We start from the raw sequence: 14214 nt of genomic DNA, 5'->3' as shown, positions 1-14214 counted from the left end.
TATAGTTGTAACTTCTAGATTTAGTCTTGAAGTTCACTACCATGAAGTATTTTTGTCATCACTTGAAAAATCAAAGCTCTCATGGTCTGTTTCCAATAGAACCACAATGTCACTGTTGGAGCACAATTGTTTTTTTGGGGGGGTTTTTTTAGGCCTCTCGCCTTTCTCTCCTTTTCTTGCCTTTCTTTCTCTTTGTGACTGGCCTTCAACAACAACTTCTTAGGTGTTGCAGTCACAATATTGTGTCTTCATATTTTTGTTTTCTTTTAGGCTTTGCTGCCGTCAAGTTGGCGAATGGAGCTTACAATTATTATGCTGCCAAAATAATAGATAATTGTATGGGGTAAGTTGAGCCACCGGCTTAGTCACATTCTCATTTTTTTATAATTGATTCGCAACAAGGATTGAGTCAACTTACCCGCTACCTCATCTTATGCCACTCTCCCCTAGAAGTAGAGCTGCTGTATGGTCTATTACTATATCGAATTAGAGGAGTTTGCAAAGGGTTTTAAACATCCACGTTTTATTTGTAAATGTTATCTAAACACAGGTCTGATCGTAAAGTAATCTTTACGAGGAAGAAACGTCTGGCAATCAGGTCATGTTTAGCTTCCTAGAATATCATCAAGATCTAAACTAACTAGTTTGCCCAGACGTGTGTGCAACCCGTTCTGTCATTTGTTTGTGTGAGTATGTGTTTGAAGAGCTTGGAGCAAGGGAGTGTGCCTAGTGTGTCAAAGAACGAGGAAGAAGCGTCAGTAAGTTCAGTGTTTTTTTTCATCAAGAAAAAAACAAAAGAAAATGTTTTAGAAGTTTATGATGCATTGACAGCCAAACAGAGGACCAGAGAGCTACAGCCCTAAAATCATCTTGATTTTCATTGAATAAAGTAAGTGTTTGTTTTATTCTTTAATTCAGCTATATTTTCCTGAGGTATTTTATGTTAAAGAATATTGTATAAATAACGTGAATTTCTTTATCTTGATTTGTACTTGCTTTTTGCTTTAAAATGTTCTGATGTAGTCATACACTCCATATATACTGTAGCTACTGTATTTATCTTGGTCTTTTTAGAAGGGTATCTAGCCTACTTGCGTAACCTATAACAATGTTTGACAGTGAAATTAACAATACCAGGATCAACATCTTCTATTGACCAGCAGCCTAAAATGATTTGTGTGTTGCTGTGCTTCATTACTGCGTCTTTAGGTGTCCCCCTGTTAATATAAAGTTTGCGTTAGTCATTAAACAAGAAACTGGCAACTATGCAACAAAGCCTCCTTTGTCTTGTATGACTGATCAGTGCCACAAAACAATCAACGTTGACAGCATCGCTAAGAAAATTAGGTACATAGGCTTGCCTTTAAATTTGTTGAACATATAGACCGCTTCCTATTATTGATGATATTCCTGATGGAGAATACCCAACAGATCTAGAAGTGCCTCGAAAGCAATGTCTGCCATTTAGTGGTTAAAAATGCTATTACAACTTAAAACTGATCAGGTATAGTGGAGGAAATATGTTTCTAATAAAAGATTTCCTATGACATTGGTTGTTGTCACATAATCATGTGTTTTACTGGTCTGTAGCCCACATGGAGGGAGAAAATGATGGTCCTTTCATCAGGCTATTTCTCCGGGAGGTTTCTGTCATCGGCTGCAGTTCTGAGGTTTCCCTTCTCAGCTGCAATTAAATACAGCATCCTCAGCTTGTCAGTCGCTCTTCTTCTGGTGGCATTAGGTATCTTGGCCTGGCAGGCCTTTAGATGCTTCAGACGCCCAGCTGCCATACTCCCTCTGCCTGAAGCAGGTGAGCAAGGGTTAAATTATTACCAACCATTATATGATGAAGTTTATTTTAACGTTTGACAAATTAAAAACATATTTTTTGTTTCATCTTTACTGTAGTGAATGGTGATTTGCTGTACACAGATGATGTATCTGAAATAAAAGAACAGTACAAAGGAATTCCAACCATCAAGGTGAGAAGTCATGGCAAAAGACAATTTCATTTGAGGTGACCTAATTGGGGCGGCACGGTGAGCGACTGGTTAGCACATCCGCCTCACAGTTCTGAGGACCAGGGTTCAAATCCCGGCCCCGCCTGTGTGGAGTTTGCATGTTCTTCCCGTGGCTGCGTGAGGTTTCTCTGGGTATTCCGCTTTCCTCCCACATCCCAAAAACATGCAGGGACTCTAAAGACTCTAAATTGTCCGTAGGTGTGAATGTGAGTGTGAATGGTTTGTTTGTATGTGCCCTGCGATTGGCTGGCGACCAGTTCAGGGTGTAACTCGCCTCTCGCCCGAAGATAGCTGGGATAGGCTCCAGCACGCCCACGACCCTAGTGAGGAGAAGCGGAATGGAAGATGAATGAATTAATGACCTAATTGGAATGGAACTTTTATTGTACCTATACAGTCTTATTTTCCTTTCGGCTGGTCCCTTTAGGTGTCTCCACAGCGCGTCATCCTTTTCCATGTAAGCCTATCTCCTGCATCCTCCTCTCAAACACCAACTGCCCTCATGTCTCCCCTCACGACATCCATCAACCTTCTGTTTCCTCTTCCTCTAGCTCTCTTGCCTGGCAGCTCCATCCTCATTATCTTTCTACCAATATACTGTATTTTCACGACCATAAGGCGCACTTAAAAGTCTTAAATTTTCTCCAAAATGGACAGGGCGCCTTATAATGTGACCTGCCTTATGTGTGACTTTGATGAGCACTCCGCTTGACTGACTGGGAGCATTTCCTGCCGACACGCTGCTTATATTGAGGAAAGGCGGACGTGACTGAGTACAGCATGCGGACGTAAAGGGGGCGCGTGAAGGAGGACGCTAAAGGCACGCCCCCAGTAGGTATATAGCACCGGGGTTTGCATTGTGCAAAACAACATCGGTTTGGCTAAGGACCCCCAAAAATGGCACCTACGAAGAGACACGCTTACGAAGTTCAGTTTAAACTGCAAGCTGTCAGTTATGCGGAGGAACATGGGAATCGAGGAGCCGCAAGAGAATTTCAAGATCAACGAATCCATGGTTCTGTGGTGGATTTTTTTTCGCCTGTGGTTCCGAGTCGGAGGTCACCCGGGAGAACTCCGACGTCCGACGGGCATGGGTTGAATGAAGACTTCGAGACACTTGGCGTTTGGGCTAATTCGATTTATTGAACAAGCCTTAGTGTCATAACAGCTGCTTACATTGCCAGAACGACGAAAAAGCCCCCAAAAACCCCTGGATCTCTGTTTTATCAAGCTTTCCTTCCCTGGCGGGGTACACCCTGAACTGGTTGCCAGCCAATCGCAGGGCACATACAAACAAACAACCAACCGTACTCACATTCACACTTACGGGCAATTTAGAGTCTCCAATTAATGCATGTTTTTGGGATGTGGGAGGAAACCGGAGTGCCCGGAGAAAACCCACTCAGGCACGGGGAGAACATGCAAACTCCACACAGGCGGGGCCGGAGATTGAACCCGGGTCCTCAGAACTGTGAGGCTAACGCTCTAACCAGTCGGCCACCGTGCCGCACCGAACAGCCAAATAAACCAAATCTCCTCCCCGCTATCAAAAAGGAGCCAATCCCAAATTTATCAATTTGTACGCGCAGCCTCATGGAAACGCCAAGGTTTCGCGGCTCTCGGTCGAACAACCTTTCTCAAACGAGACGAGGAAAAGAGCGAGAGCCATATCAAGCCTCCTTCAGAGCCCCGTACATCAAATCACCCAAAGGGACCCTGACACGGATAACTAACCATGCCCAACAGGATAATACAAACATCGAGATAAATGAACAAAAAATAACAGTGTAAAACACAAAAAAGAACTGTGGAAGCAAACATATCAAAATTCACATACATGAAAATAAAAATCTTAAAGGTGGTCTCCCTCCATATGGTCTACAGCTCGTGTCATTGATGAAGAAACTCAGAACCCTTCCACTCAGGGCCCGCTGTCCACCATCACCGTCCATGAACTAGTCCCAGGATCCAGGTTTATACAAGCGGGACCCCCCACAGCTCCCTGACACTCCTGGAAAAACAAAAACACCTGCCAGTATTTTGCAACAAAATCAAACCTAATCCAACCCATTTTCAAATGGATATCTAACAGCACAACATATGGAGGGCAGTTAGTTCTACACATCTGAGGCAGACATGGTTGTGGGAGTCGTTTACTCCGTAAGTGCTAATACCCCCCTTGCATCGCTTTATGCCTCCAAACCACTGCGGACATGACTCCTGCGCGTACCACCGCTGAATATTATTTTGTTTTGTAAAACCCTTGCATTAAGGAATCTGAGCCAAGAAAATGACCTAACTTCCATTACCACGTCACCATTAGGTTCACCCCCCTTTAATACTGGCAATTGTACTTTGTCTCCCGGCATTACAACGCCAACCCACCTAAGGATCACGTCCTTTGTCTTCTACCAGGTCAACTCACTGGGTATTATAGGTTGGCTTTTACCCGTTTAGTAAGGTCACCTCTACTATTCGATAACGGTCTGATACAAGAACCTGTGTATGGTCCCCAGTCTGTTGTTTGGACATGCTGTATGAATAGTTCACAGTCACTTTTGACCTCAAACCTCCTAAAATTATTAACCAACAAGAAATTATCTTCTAAAGTTACCCTCGGCAGATCAAGTTTTTTCCCATGATTATCTTTCCACTCTGCCCCTTGTTTACAAAGAACAGTATCATATTGCAGGCACCCACACAGCAGCGAAATGGAGTTTCCTTCCATTGGTTCTACCCCATCAACAAAAGTCCACAACTAGTTCCCGCATCTGCCCCTTGTGTGTTGGGAGGTAACCTGGAGGTCATCACCCCTCTCCTGACATTGTCTTTCAGACCTATGGCGCGTCTACCTCGCCATCCATCCATTTTCTGAGCCGCTTATCCTTACAAGGGTCGCGGAAGTGCTGGAGCCTATCCCAGCGATCATCGGGCAGGAGGCGGGGTACACCCTGAACTGGTTCCCAGCCAATCACAGGGCACATAGAAACACACAGCCATTCGCACTCACATTCACTCTTACGGGCAATTTAGAATCTTCAATTAACCTACCATGCATGCTTTTTGGAATGTGGGAGGAAACCGGAGTGTCCGGAGAAAACCCACGCAAGCAAGGGGAGAACATGCAAACTCCACACAGTCGGGGAAGGGTATTGAACCCCGGTCCTCTGCCTGTGAGGCAGACGCTCTACGCCGTCGCCCACCGTTCCGCCACCTGCCTGTAATATTGTTAATTTGTTCCAGCCCGTAGGTGATAAAAACGCCATTTTCGTTTGCAATAGGAGAGCAGACCCTGTATGTGGGACCTTAAGAGTTAATGGGTGAAATACCACAATTGTGGGATTGCTCCCCACTGCCATCGAGGCTGCCACACCTACTCTAACACAATGCGGTAATGCACACGTCACGCTGTCTAATTTAGTCGCAAAATAAGCTATTGGTCTTAGTTTATCACCGCATTGTTTTGTATGTACGGAGGTCATGTAATAGCTTTTACACTCTACCATTTGAATGAATGTTTTATCATAATTTGGAAGGGCCAGCGCAGTACTGGACACCAAATGTTGTTTAATGTCATAGAAGGCCTTTTCTGTCCATTTTCTAAGTCCTTCTTTTTCTTACTTCCTTTTTCTCTTTTAGATGCCATGTTTAGTCAGAAGAATAAGTCGTCATATCCCTCTTTTTCTATTTTTGATATATTATTTTTGTGTCGAAATTTATTTCGTCTCGAAGTTGAACCAATTTTTTCGAATTTAGCTGGCCAGCGACACCGTATTTGGTTATCCACGTTTTTAAATGTTTTATTTTGTAAGGGTTTTGGAGTTGAACATATTTCCAGTCTTTACACGTTAAGCGTTCTTTTGAATCCGTTTTACTGTTATTTTTTCCCATTTTGTGAATTCAGTTTAGTTGCACCAAGAGTGACCTAAATACTGACTTTATTCAAAATGACAGGGTGACAATGAACGTCTGGGTTTTGGTAATCCTCAAACTTCTACCCACACGGGTGGAGGATTCTTGCCCCTGCTTCCAAACCCAGTTGTCACTTACAATCCTGTCTTATACATTCATACTTTTACACATTCACACGATGCTAGTAACGTTTTTAGAAACCCACGGAAATACGGAATTTACAGAACTCCGACGTCCTTGCGGAATTTCTCGGACTCCGTCGTCCCTCTTTTACTTGCCAGTGACTAGTATTACCCAAGGTTTATTCTTCCGCAGACTTCTTTGTCGCGCAATTCTTTCCATCAAAATTTTCCATAATACTAATGCAAGCTAAGCCAATCTATGATAACTTCTACAATTTATTTAACAGGTTCCCAAACCCCTCTTCTTTCCTAATTTTCCGCTTTACACCCCCCTTGCATCATGGGTTAGCCCATGCACCTCCTGACTTAACTGACCCAAAAAGGGATGGGGGTGCCCCTATGAGACCCTCCTGATTCCTCCCCAATTCGGTGGATTCTTGGCACGCTCCCCTAACCACCCGCAGCGGCTTGCAATATCTTACCCCTCCGTCGTCCTGTAACGTAAATTTGCATTAATTTTCACATCATTCCCCTTTTAGTTCCGTACCTCGTAGAGACCCTAGTTCGGACCCGACTGCGTCATCAAATCCATATTAGCCCCCAGACTCTAATAGCTCATTATACCATAGTTACTCTATATTTATTGTTCATGCCAAATTCCATATATTTGTCACTTTTTGAATCATAACCTCTGCAGGGGTGTCAACAGATGTTTCGTATTACTCATTACCCCTCAATCATATCATACTCACCGTCAGTGTCACGCTAAGGTACTTACTACCATATCATGTGAACTCCCTCGACAGTATTGCCTTATTGGTCTTAGTTTATAAAATATCTGTTTACATAGATATTAATATAATTATATTTATTATAGTTCAAGGGTTTTCTTCATATTGTGTACACAATTAATAAGTTGTATCACACAGAGTATTCGTATCACACACACTTAGTCCACGGGTCTTTTTCCAGATCTACTATGAGTCTCTTTCGTTCCCAAATAGAGCTCACCTCGTCTGTTACTTAATTTGCTCACACTGGATGACGCCCGGCCTCAGATTAGCATAAAAAAAAAAAAACGACCAGGAGTCGGACCTTCGACTTTTAATATGCAGGCTGCACCCCACTACGGCCCCGCCTTATATGGGTGTGTTCCCTCATCTTCCCACCGAGAGCGTCGTGTGATTACTTACCCCAATAGCCGCGTCTGCTAGCTTTTGGCGGCCTCACATGGACCGCCGATGTCACTTCTCTCAGACTACGCTTGCACACTCATTCTGCTAAATAGTAACCTGGCCAGGTTGTGTTCAATCGGTAACTAACGACTATGGGCTATGGTACTCATCTGGTGACGTGCCTTGCTAATATACGGCCTGACTGACATCACGCCAGTATGCGAGCTCAGACATCCGCGTGAACGCTTCCGTTCTGAAGCTAAGCGCTATGTTAGTGCCAATGGCATGGGTAACTTACACATCTGTGAAGGCACCATTAATGCTGAAAGGTACATACAGGTTTTGGAGAAACGTATGCTGCCATCCAAGCAGCGTCTTTTTCATGGACGCCCCTGCTTATTTCATCAAGACAATGCCAAACCACATTCTGCATGTGTTACAACAGCGTGGCTTTGTCGTAAAAGAGTGCAGGTACTAGACTGGCCTGCCTGCAGTCCAGACCTTTCTCCCATTGAAAATGTGTGGCACATTATGAAGCGTAAAATACAACAATAGAGACCCCAGACTGTTGAACAGCTGAAGCTGTACATCAATCAAGAATGGGAAAGAATTCCACCTACAAAGATTCAACAATGAGTGTCCTCCCAAACATTAATTGAATGTTGTGAAAAGAAAAGGTGTTGTAACACAGTGGTAAACATGACCCTGTCCCAGCTTTTTTGGATCGTGTTGTAACCATAAAATTCTAAATTAATTATTATTTGCCAAAAACAAGAAAGTTTATCAGTTTGAACATTAAATATCTTGTCTTTGTAGTGCATTCAATTAAATATAGGTTGAAAATGATTTGCAAATCATTGTATTCTGTTTTTATTTATGTTTAACACAACGTCCCAACTTCATTGGAAGTGGGGTTGTACGATGTGACCCATGACAAAAATTAGTTTGACACCCCTGCTGTAGACAAACAACCATTTGCACTCACATTCACATCTATGGGTAATTTAGAGTCTTCAAGTACCCAGACCCAGGAGGCCAAAATTGGAGACCTTGAATTAACCTACCATGCATGTTTTGGGGATGTGGGAGGAAACCGGAGTATCCGGAGTAAACCTACGCAGGCACGGGGAGAACATGCAAACTTCACACAGGCGAGGCCGGATTTGAACCCGGGTCCTCAGAACTGTGTCCTAACCAGTTGGCCACCTTGCCTCCCATAACAATAACAATTACAGTATATGTTTGCACTAAAAACACACTTTGTTATGTAGTTATTATTGATTTTTTTTTACAATTTAAAAGAATTCTTAGGTGTATTTAATAAATGTTCGTATTGGCGGGCGCCTCCTGCTTCTTAAAGAGCCCACTCAGAGTCTGAGAAGGTGAGCAGGAACAGAGCACAGAAAGCGAGGCAGTATTACATTATCAAACCACCAAATAAAAAAATTTGTGTGCAGCGGACATATTGCCGAACACCAATACACAGATACGGTTATTGTGTAAATTAGCCAACTTGTGAAGTAATAATTTGGTAAAATTCAGAAGTGTTCGTTCGTAGACACATTTTCGGCAATAGGCTCATAAAATATTTACTTGGTTGTTTTGACTTTATGTACTGCAGAGACATCAAATAATTTGAGAATGCCAGGTAGGGTACACTTTGTTTGACAATTACTATGCATTTCTAATTTTGTTTGTGTTTTCCTAGCTTTACAAATATATCATCGTCTCTTCAAGGTATAAGACGAAGATAACTTCAGTTGATCAGACAAACACCAATAACTGATTGGAGGCAGGTTGGATGCAAAAACAAACATTAAAACATAAAAAGACCTGGCAGATAGGTAACCAGTGCATACTGTGACGAACAACAAATGATGAGATGAGCAAAATTTGTTGGTGACTGAGAAAGAAGGGCACAGATTTGGGAGTATGACTGTGTGAGACTAATTACGAGTGGCTCTTCGGCATGAAAATTCAACTTGTTTGAAAAACAGACAAAAGGGTTGGAGGTTAAGACAATCCCATTTCAGTGTTCAATACCCGAAAGGTCGTCTGTGTGCAATGTTGGTTATACAATGATTTCTTCTTTTCCTTTCGGCACACTACGTCATAATTTTCCATCTACACTTACATGTATCTCCTGCATCCTCCTCTCTAACACCAACTACTCTCAAGTCATCCCTCACTACATCTTCCTCAAGCTCTCTTGCCTTGCAGCCCCCATCCTCATCATCCTTCTCGGAATATACTCACTTAATTTCCTCCGGACTTGTCCAAACCATGGAAGTCTGCTTTGCATGACATGCGAAAGGCAACTCACCGTGTACCCCACCTCTCGCCCGAACATAGCTGGGATAGGCTCCAGCACGCCCGCGACCCTAGTGAGGATAATCAGTACGGAAAATGGATGGATTATAAATAATGTTCTGTAAACTTTGCAGGTCGAGGATGTTGATGCGGACATCTTGGAATCCACACAGGAAGCAGGCGAGGACAAAGTCTGTATCAGTCTTTTCTTCATCTCACTACATTCAATGGGTTTATATAGGCTACACCCTTCCTATGCCTTGTGTATTGCAGTCCTATATGGGAAAACCTTTTGACCTCAAGTTAGCCTGATATTGATTTACCTTGCAAACAAAAATTATAAATACCAGTATTATATGTTGACATTTGGATTTTATAATATTTTAAAACTATCCATATTATAACATTTTTAGACATTTGGTTAATCTCTGCCTTTATTTTGTATTAACAATTATCATGACCAATAGATCATTTGCTTGACACTTTCCCACCCTCCATCGCCTACAGAAGTTTGACGGATGGCTCCACTATTCTGTATATTACGATGAGCAGCAGCACCATCTTGTGGTTACTGTTTTGGAGGTGGAGGGGCTTCAGCAAGGAAGACAAACCAGCAGCCTCCAACTGTTTGTCCAACTGAAGCTCCTTTGGATCGGACCAGAGACGGAGGGGCCTTATATTGATGAAGGGGTATTTCCTCTCTTTTTATGATATTTTTTTATTACCACTGACAATTGTATGGCAGTTTTTGTCCTGTTGTATTATTTTGTTCTTAAAAGGAAACGTAAATTGGCAACTTAGCAATTTTGTTTAAAAAACAAACATGCGCTAAACACTGATGACATTTGGATTTTTTATGAAAGTTTATGAAACACTGAAATCTGGATTTTTATGTTGATCGTGTCCCTTCTAGAAATGCTGTGAATTATGTCAGTTAATCCCCAAATTATCCATGCTCTAATTTTTAGTTAAAGTAACATTTTACTTGTTGAATTGCAATCCTCTGGCTGCCCATGATACTAAAAGACATTTTACTATTTATAATTGTGATCAGGGACGTCGCTAGGTTTTGAGATTTCCGGGAAAACTAATTTAATTTCAAGGGGGCTGAACAGTGGTTTTAGGGGGCCTAAAACAATTGACTGATTGTGATAGTTTAAAAATAATCCAACCTTATTGTTTTTGTTTTGTTTTGCTTGTGTTCTTTACATTTTAAAAGTAGTTCTTTTCCCTGAACTTACTGGACAATTTTGAGGAAATGTAATTGTTTGATTATTGTAAGAGATCCTGGCAACAGCTAGTATAATCTACTGTAGAGTGAATGTAATGAACTTTACATACTTTTATATGTTTTATATGTATATTTTATATGGATTGGGTATGAATAAGTTTGGATATGGAAACCTTTTTAATTAGCACCTCTTAACACAACCGCCTACAGTCTTGTACCATTTTCTTGTGTTTTTTTTTTAACTATTACTAAAAAAAAACAAAAAAACTTCCACTTCATGTGAGATACATTTTCCATGTCCAACTACTAAACAGTAACCTCATACAGTGTACTAATGCTGCCATGACTTACTGCTCTGAGCCTATTAGGGTGAAGGGACACCACTTGCCCTGTCCACAGTTCTGCAGGAATGGCGGACCCGCATTGTAAAAGGCACCTGTAACCCATTGTTTGGAGACCAGTTCAGCTGTATTCTGCATGATGAAAAGGAGCTGGAGCACATCGATCTCAGGATGGAGGTTCTGTATTGACAGTATCAGGAATGTTCATTATTTCAACTTTATGATGAGAGAGTACTATTATTGTATTCACAACAAGGAGACTAATGATTTATTAAGTTCTTAGTATGCAAGTTTGAATATTGTGATCAAGCCACTAACACTTTTTAGATTACCGCATCAGATAGTCTGTGTAAAGTAAAGACAAAAAACTAGAAATCCATCCCCTCATATTATTATGCTTATTCAAATTCTGGCAAATTGTGAATATGGCCCCATTTGCCTGTGTTTGTCAGGTGAGAGACTTTGATAAATTCTCCAGACACGCAGCATTGGGAGAGGTGAGGACCCCTCTAGGACAACTCAATATCTCTTACCCTCTGGAGCTAAAAGGGAAGCTCAACACTCCCCGCAAGGTAAAAACAAGCCCCATTTAACAGATTGAGGAGGAAATGTGTGAAATTGAATTTGTTTGTGTTTTTAAACATATCCTCTCAATTGGCAGGATCTTGTAGGAAATGTGCTTCTGTCACTGAAGTTTCTTCCAACTTCTCAGAGAATTGAGGTTGGAGTGTTAAAGGTTCGAACAGTCCATACGGAGCTACACTTGGATGCAGGTCAGTTGCTTACAGACAAACATGAACAGAAGTGTAGCTGGCAGCTTTGATAGCACAACGTAGTATAAAACAAGATGTGCAGGTGCTAATGCACATACTTTGTGTTGTCCAGCCCTCTATGTCAGGATCAGTGTGCAGTGCAACCGGTGCAAGTTGAAGTACCAGAAAACCTCTGCAGTGCTGCGTGGCACAATGACTGTCTTCAATGAAGTTCTTGTTTTCTCCTTGCCAGAACTTCCTCTGCAAGAGTGTAAAATTTTGGTCAACGTTTTTGAGACTCACTCAAGTAGGAAATCATCCAAGCACCTCATTGGACAGTTAACTGTGAATAAGGACAAGAATTACGAAAATGAACACTTGGGTCTTATACTCCGCTCAGTCCGCCAGCCAATAGCAAGATGGCATGCTCTACTTATCTGAGTTATGTCTCAACAACTTCTTCTGCACTTCCTGGATGTGTGCATTGCTTTTTAAATTAAGTGGATAGTGCTATTCACTAACAAAACACTTTGAACACATTTTCCTACTGCTTACAAATTTCCAGCTTTTCCAACTTTATTAACATCTCCTCAAAAAAATAATATAAATACAGATACATTAAATTTATTCCTCCACAACATGATTAATCTGTGGTCTTTTGTAACAAGTCTTTACTGCCCTCTTGAGGCTTAATATTATGTTGCTATTCCCCCAAAACAATCCTATTCAAATGAATGTTTTTTTTAATCCATCTATGTAAATTGTAAATGAAGCAGGGGGAGGGCGGGTGGGGTCACCAAATATTTATTTATTTATTGTCCTGTTCGGCTGTTAGGTCAAGCAGAATGGAGGATCTGTATCCCTTTTATCCCAGAACAGTTTTACTGTGTCACAGTGGAGTTTTTAAGCTTCCGCTGTGGTTTCTTAGCATTATAATGGATGTTTATTGAGAATCAGAGTTGAACAGAACAAAGAGGTGCGAGAGAAATGAAGACAAAAGACAAAACACTAATTCTAGACAGGATGAGAAAAGTAAGTCATTACATTATCTACAACAATGAAACATTAAATATGAGTGTTGCATGGGGCGGCGGCACGGTGGACGACTGTTTAGAGTGTCAGTCTCGCAGTTCTGAGGACCCGGGTTCAATCCCCGGCCCCGACTGTGTGGAGTTTGCATGTTCTCCCCGTGCCTGCGAGGGTTTTCTCCGGGCACTCCGGTTTCCTCCCACATCCCAAAAACATGCATAAATTGGAGACTCTAAATTGCCCGTAGGTGTGACTGTGAGTGCGAATGGTTGTCTGTTTGTATGTGCCCTGCGATTGGCTGGCAACCAGTTTAGGGTGTACCCCGCCTCCTGCCCGATGACAGCTGGGATAGGCTCCAGCACGGCCGCGACCCAAGTAAGGATAAGCGGCTCAGAAAATGGATGGATGGATGCATGTTGCATGGGGCTGTAGTGCTACAGCCTATGAGGGAAGGACGGGACAAGCTAGAACAGGACAAGGACAGGAGAAGATGCATGCAGGACAAGGGCTGTGAACCCGGCTGTACAACTGAAGTGTAGTGGGATTGACTATGTAAATTCTAAAAGTCTATAGGACGGCTGTATGAGTGAGGGGATACACAAGCAATTTGCATATTCATGAGTTATTTGTCGCAATAAGTGAGTGGCCCCACACCCGGTGAAAGAGTCCCAGGGACACATGCAAGTGAATTTTACATGCACAAAGACTGACAGAAGTGTCCTGTAATTGCTGTGCCCGCACCGCGGAGGCTGAGGACCCCACCCAATAAATCGAGGGGTGTGATTGGGCCCAGGGGTCCACCCGAGAGCAGCCTGTTAGACGGGACAGGTCCCACACCGAGGGACCCAGGCCGGTCCACTGGCCCCACGAGGCGCCCCACCCACTGGCCACCCGGTGGGGGCCATAGGGACCCAATGCCAAGCAGTCATCCAGCCCGGGGGGGCCGGCCTCAGGAGCACCGCCATTCAGCTAAGTGAGAACCCACCTTCCCCCATGTTACTATGAAGTGAAGAAAGTCCCGCCCCCACAGACGCTGGAACCACAAAGACAGGGACAAGAGAAGAAAATCAGCATTCCATGCATGTGTCCTCTCACCATGCAAACTGATCTAAAATGTGTGGGAAAATTAAAATAAATAAATAGAATAAATAGTAAAACAACAACACATCGACAACAAAGAATACAAAATTCAAAAGTTAGCTTTTTTTCTCACGCAATATATTCTATGATGAGATTTAGCCACTGAATATTGTTAATAGCTTGTTTATTTTTCCAGTTTAATAGAATTGTTTTCTTAGCGGTAGCTAACGCGACGAGTAAT

The 14214-nt window shown here is 42.4% G+C and overlaps 1 protein-coding gene across 2 annotated transcripts; it reads left to right on the top strand.

Moving 5' to 3' along the window:
* Positions 1–490: 490 nt before the first annotated feature.
* On the top strand, positions 491–12507 carry syt19 (synaptotagmin XIX). 2 transcript variants are annotated; one of them, XM_061677653.1, is made up of 10 exons: positions 491–758; positions 832–889; positions 1591–1810; positions 1909–1982; positions 9675–9731; positions 10048–10230; positions 11140–11289; positions 11565–11684; positions 11774–11885; positions 11998–12507. In XM_061677653.1, exons 3-10 carry the CDS (start codon positions 1609–1611, stop codon positions 12303–12305), a joined length of 1206 nt encoding a protein of 401 aa, XP_061533637.1. In that variant the 5' UTR covers positions 491–758; positions 832–889; positions 1591–1608; the 3' UTR covers positions 12306–12507. The 2 variants fall into 2 exon arrangements, with proteins under 2 accessions (XP_061533637.1, XP_061533636.1); XM_061677652.1 differs by having other exon boundaries at positions 491–889.
* Positions 12508–14214: the final 1707 nt, after the last annotated feature.

The sequence above is a fragment of the Phycodurus eques genome, chromosome 5 (assembly GCF_024500275.1).
Source record: "Phycodurus eques isolate BA_2022a chromosome 5, UOR_Pequ_1.1, whole genome shotgun sequence".
NCBI classification, from domain to species: Eukaryota; Metazoa; Chordata; class Actinopteri; order Syngnathiformes; family Syngnathidae; genus Phycodurus; species Phycodurus eques.
Note: the sequence above shows the minus strand (reverse complement) of the source record. Positions and strands in the feature narration are given on the sequence as shown.

Bases quoted from the DNA above. Each gene is read 5' to 3' on its own strand.
- syt19 (XM_061677653.1), top strand. From the start codon at position 1,609: ATGATGGTCCTTTCATCAGGCTATTTCTCCGGGAGGTTTCTGTCATCG. The intron at 1,811-1,908 runs GTGAGCAAGGGT...TCTTTACTGTAG, and splicing joins ACTCCCTCTGCCTGAAGCAG to TGAATGGTGATTTGCTGTAC. The intron at 1,983-9,674 runs GTGAGAAGTCAT...TAAACTTTGCAG, and splicing joins AAGGAATTCCAACCATCAAG to GTCGAGGATGTTGATGCGGA.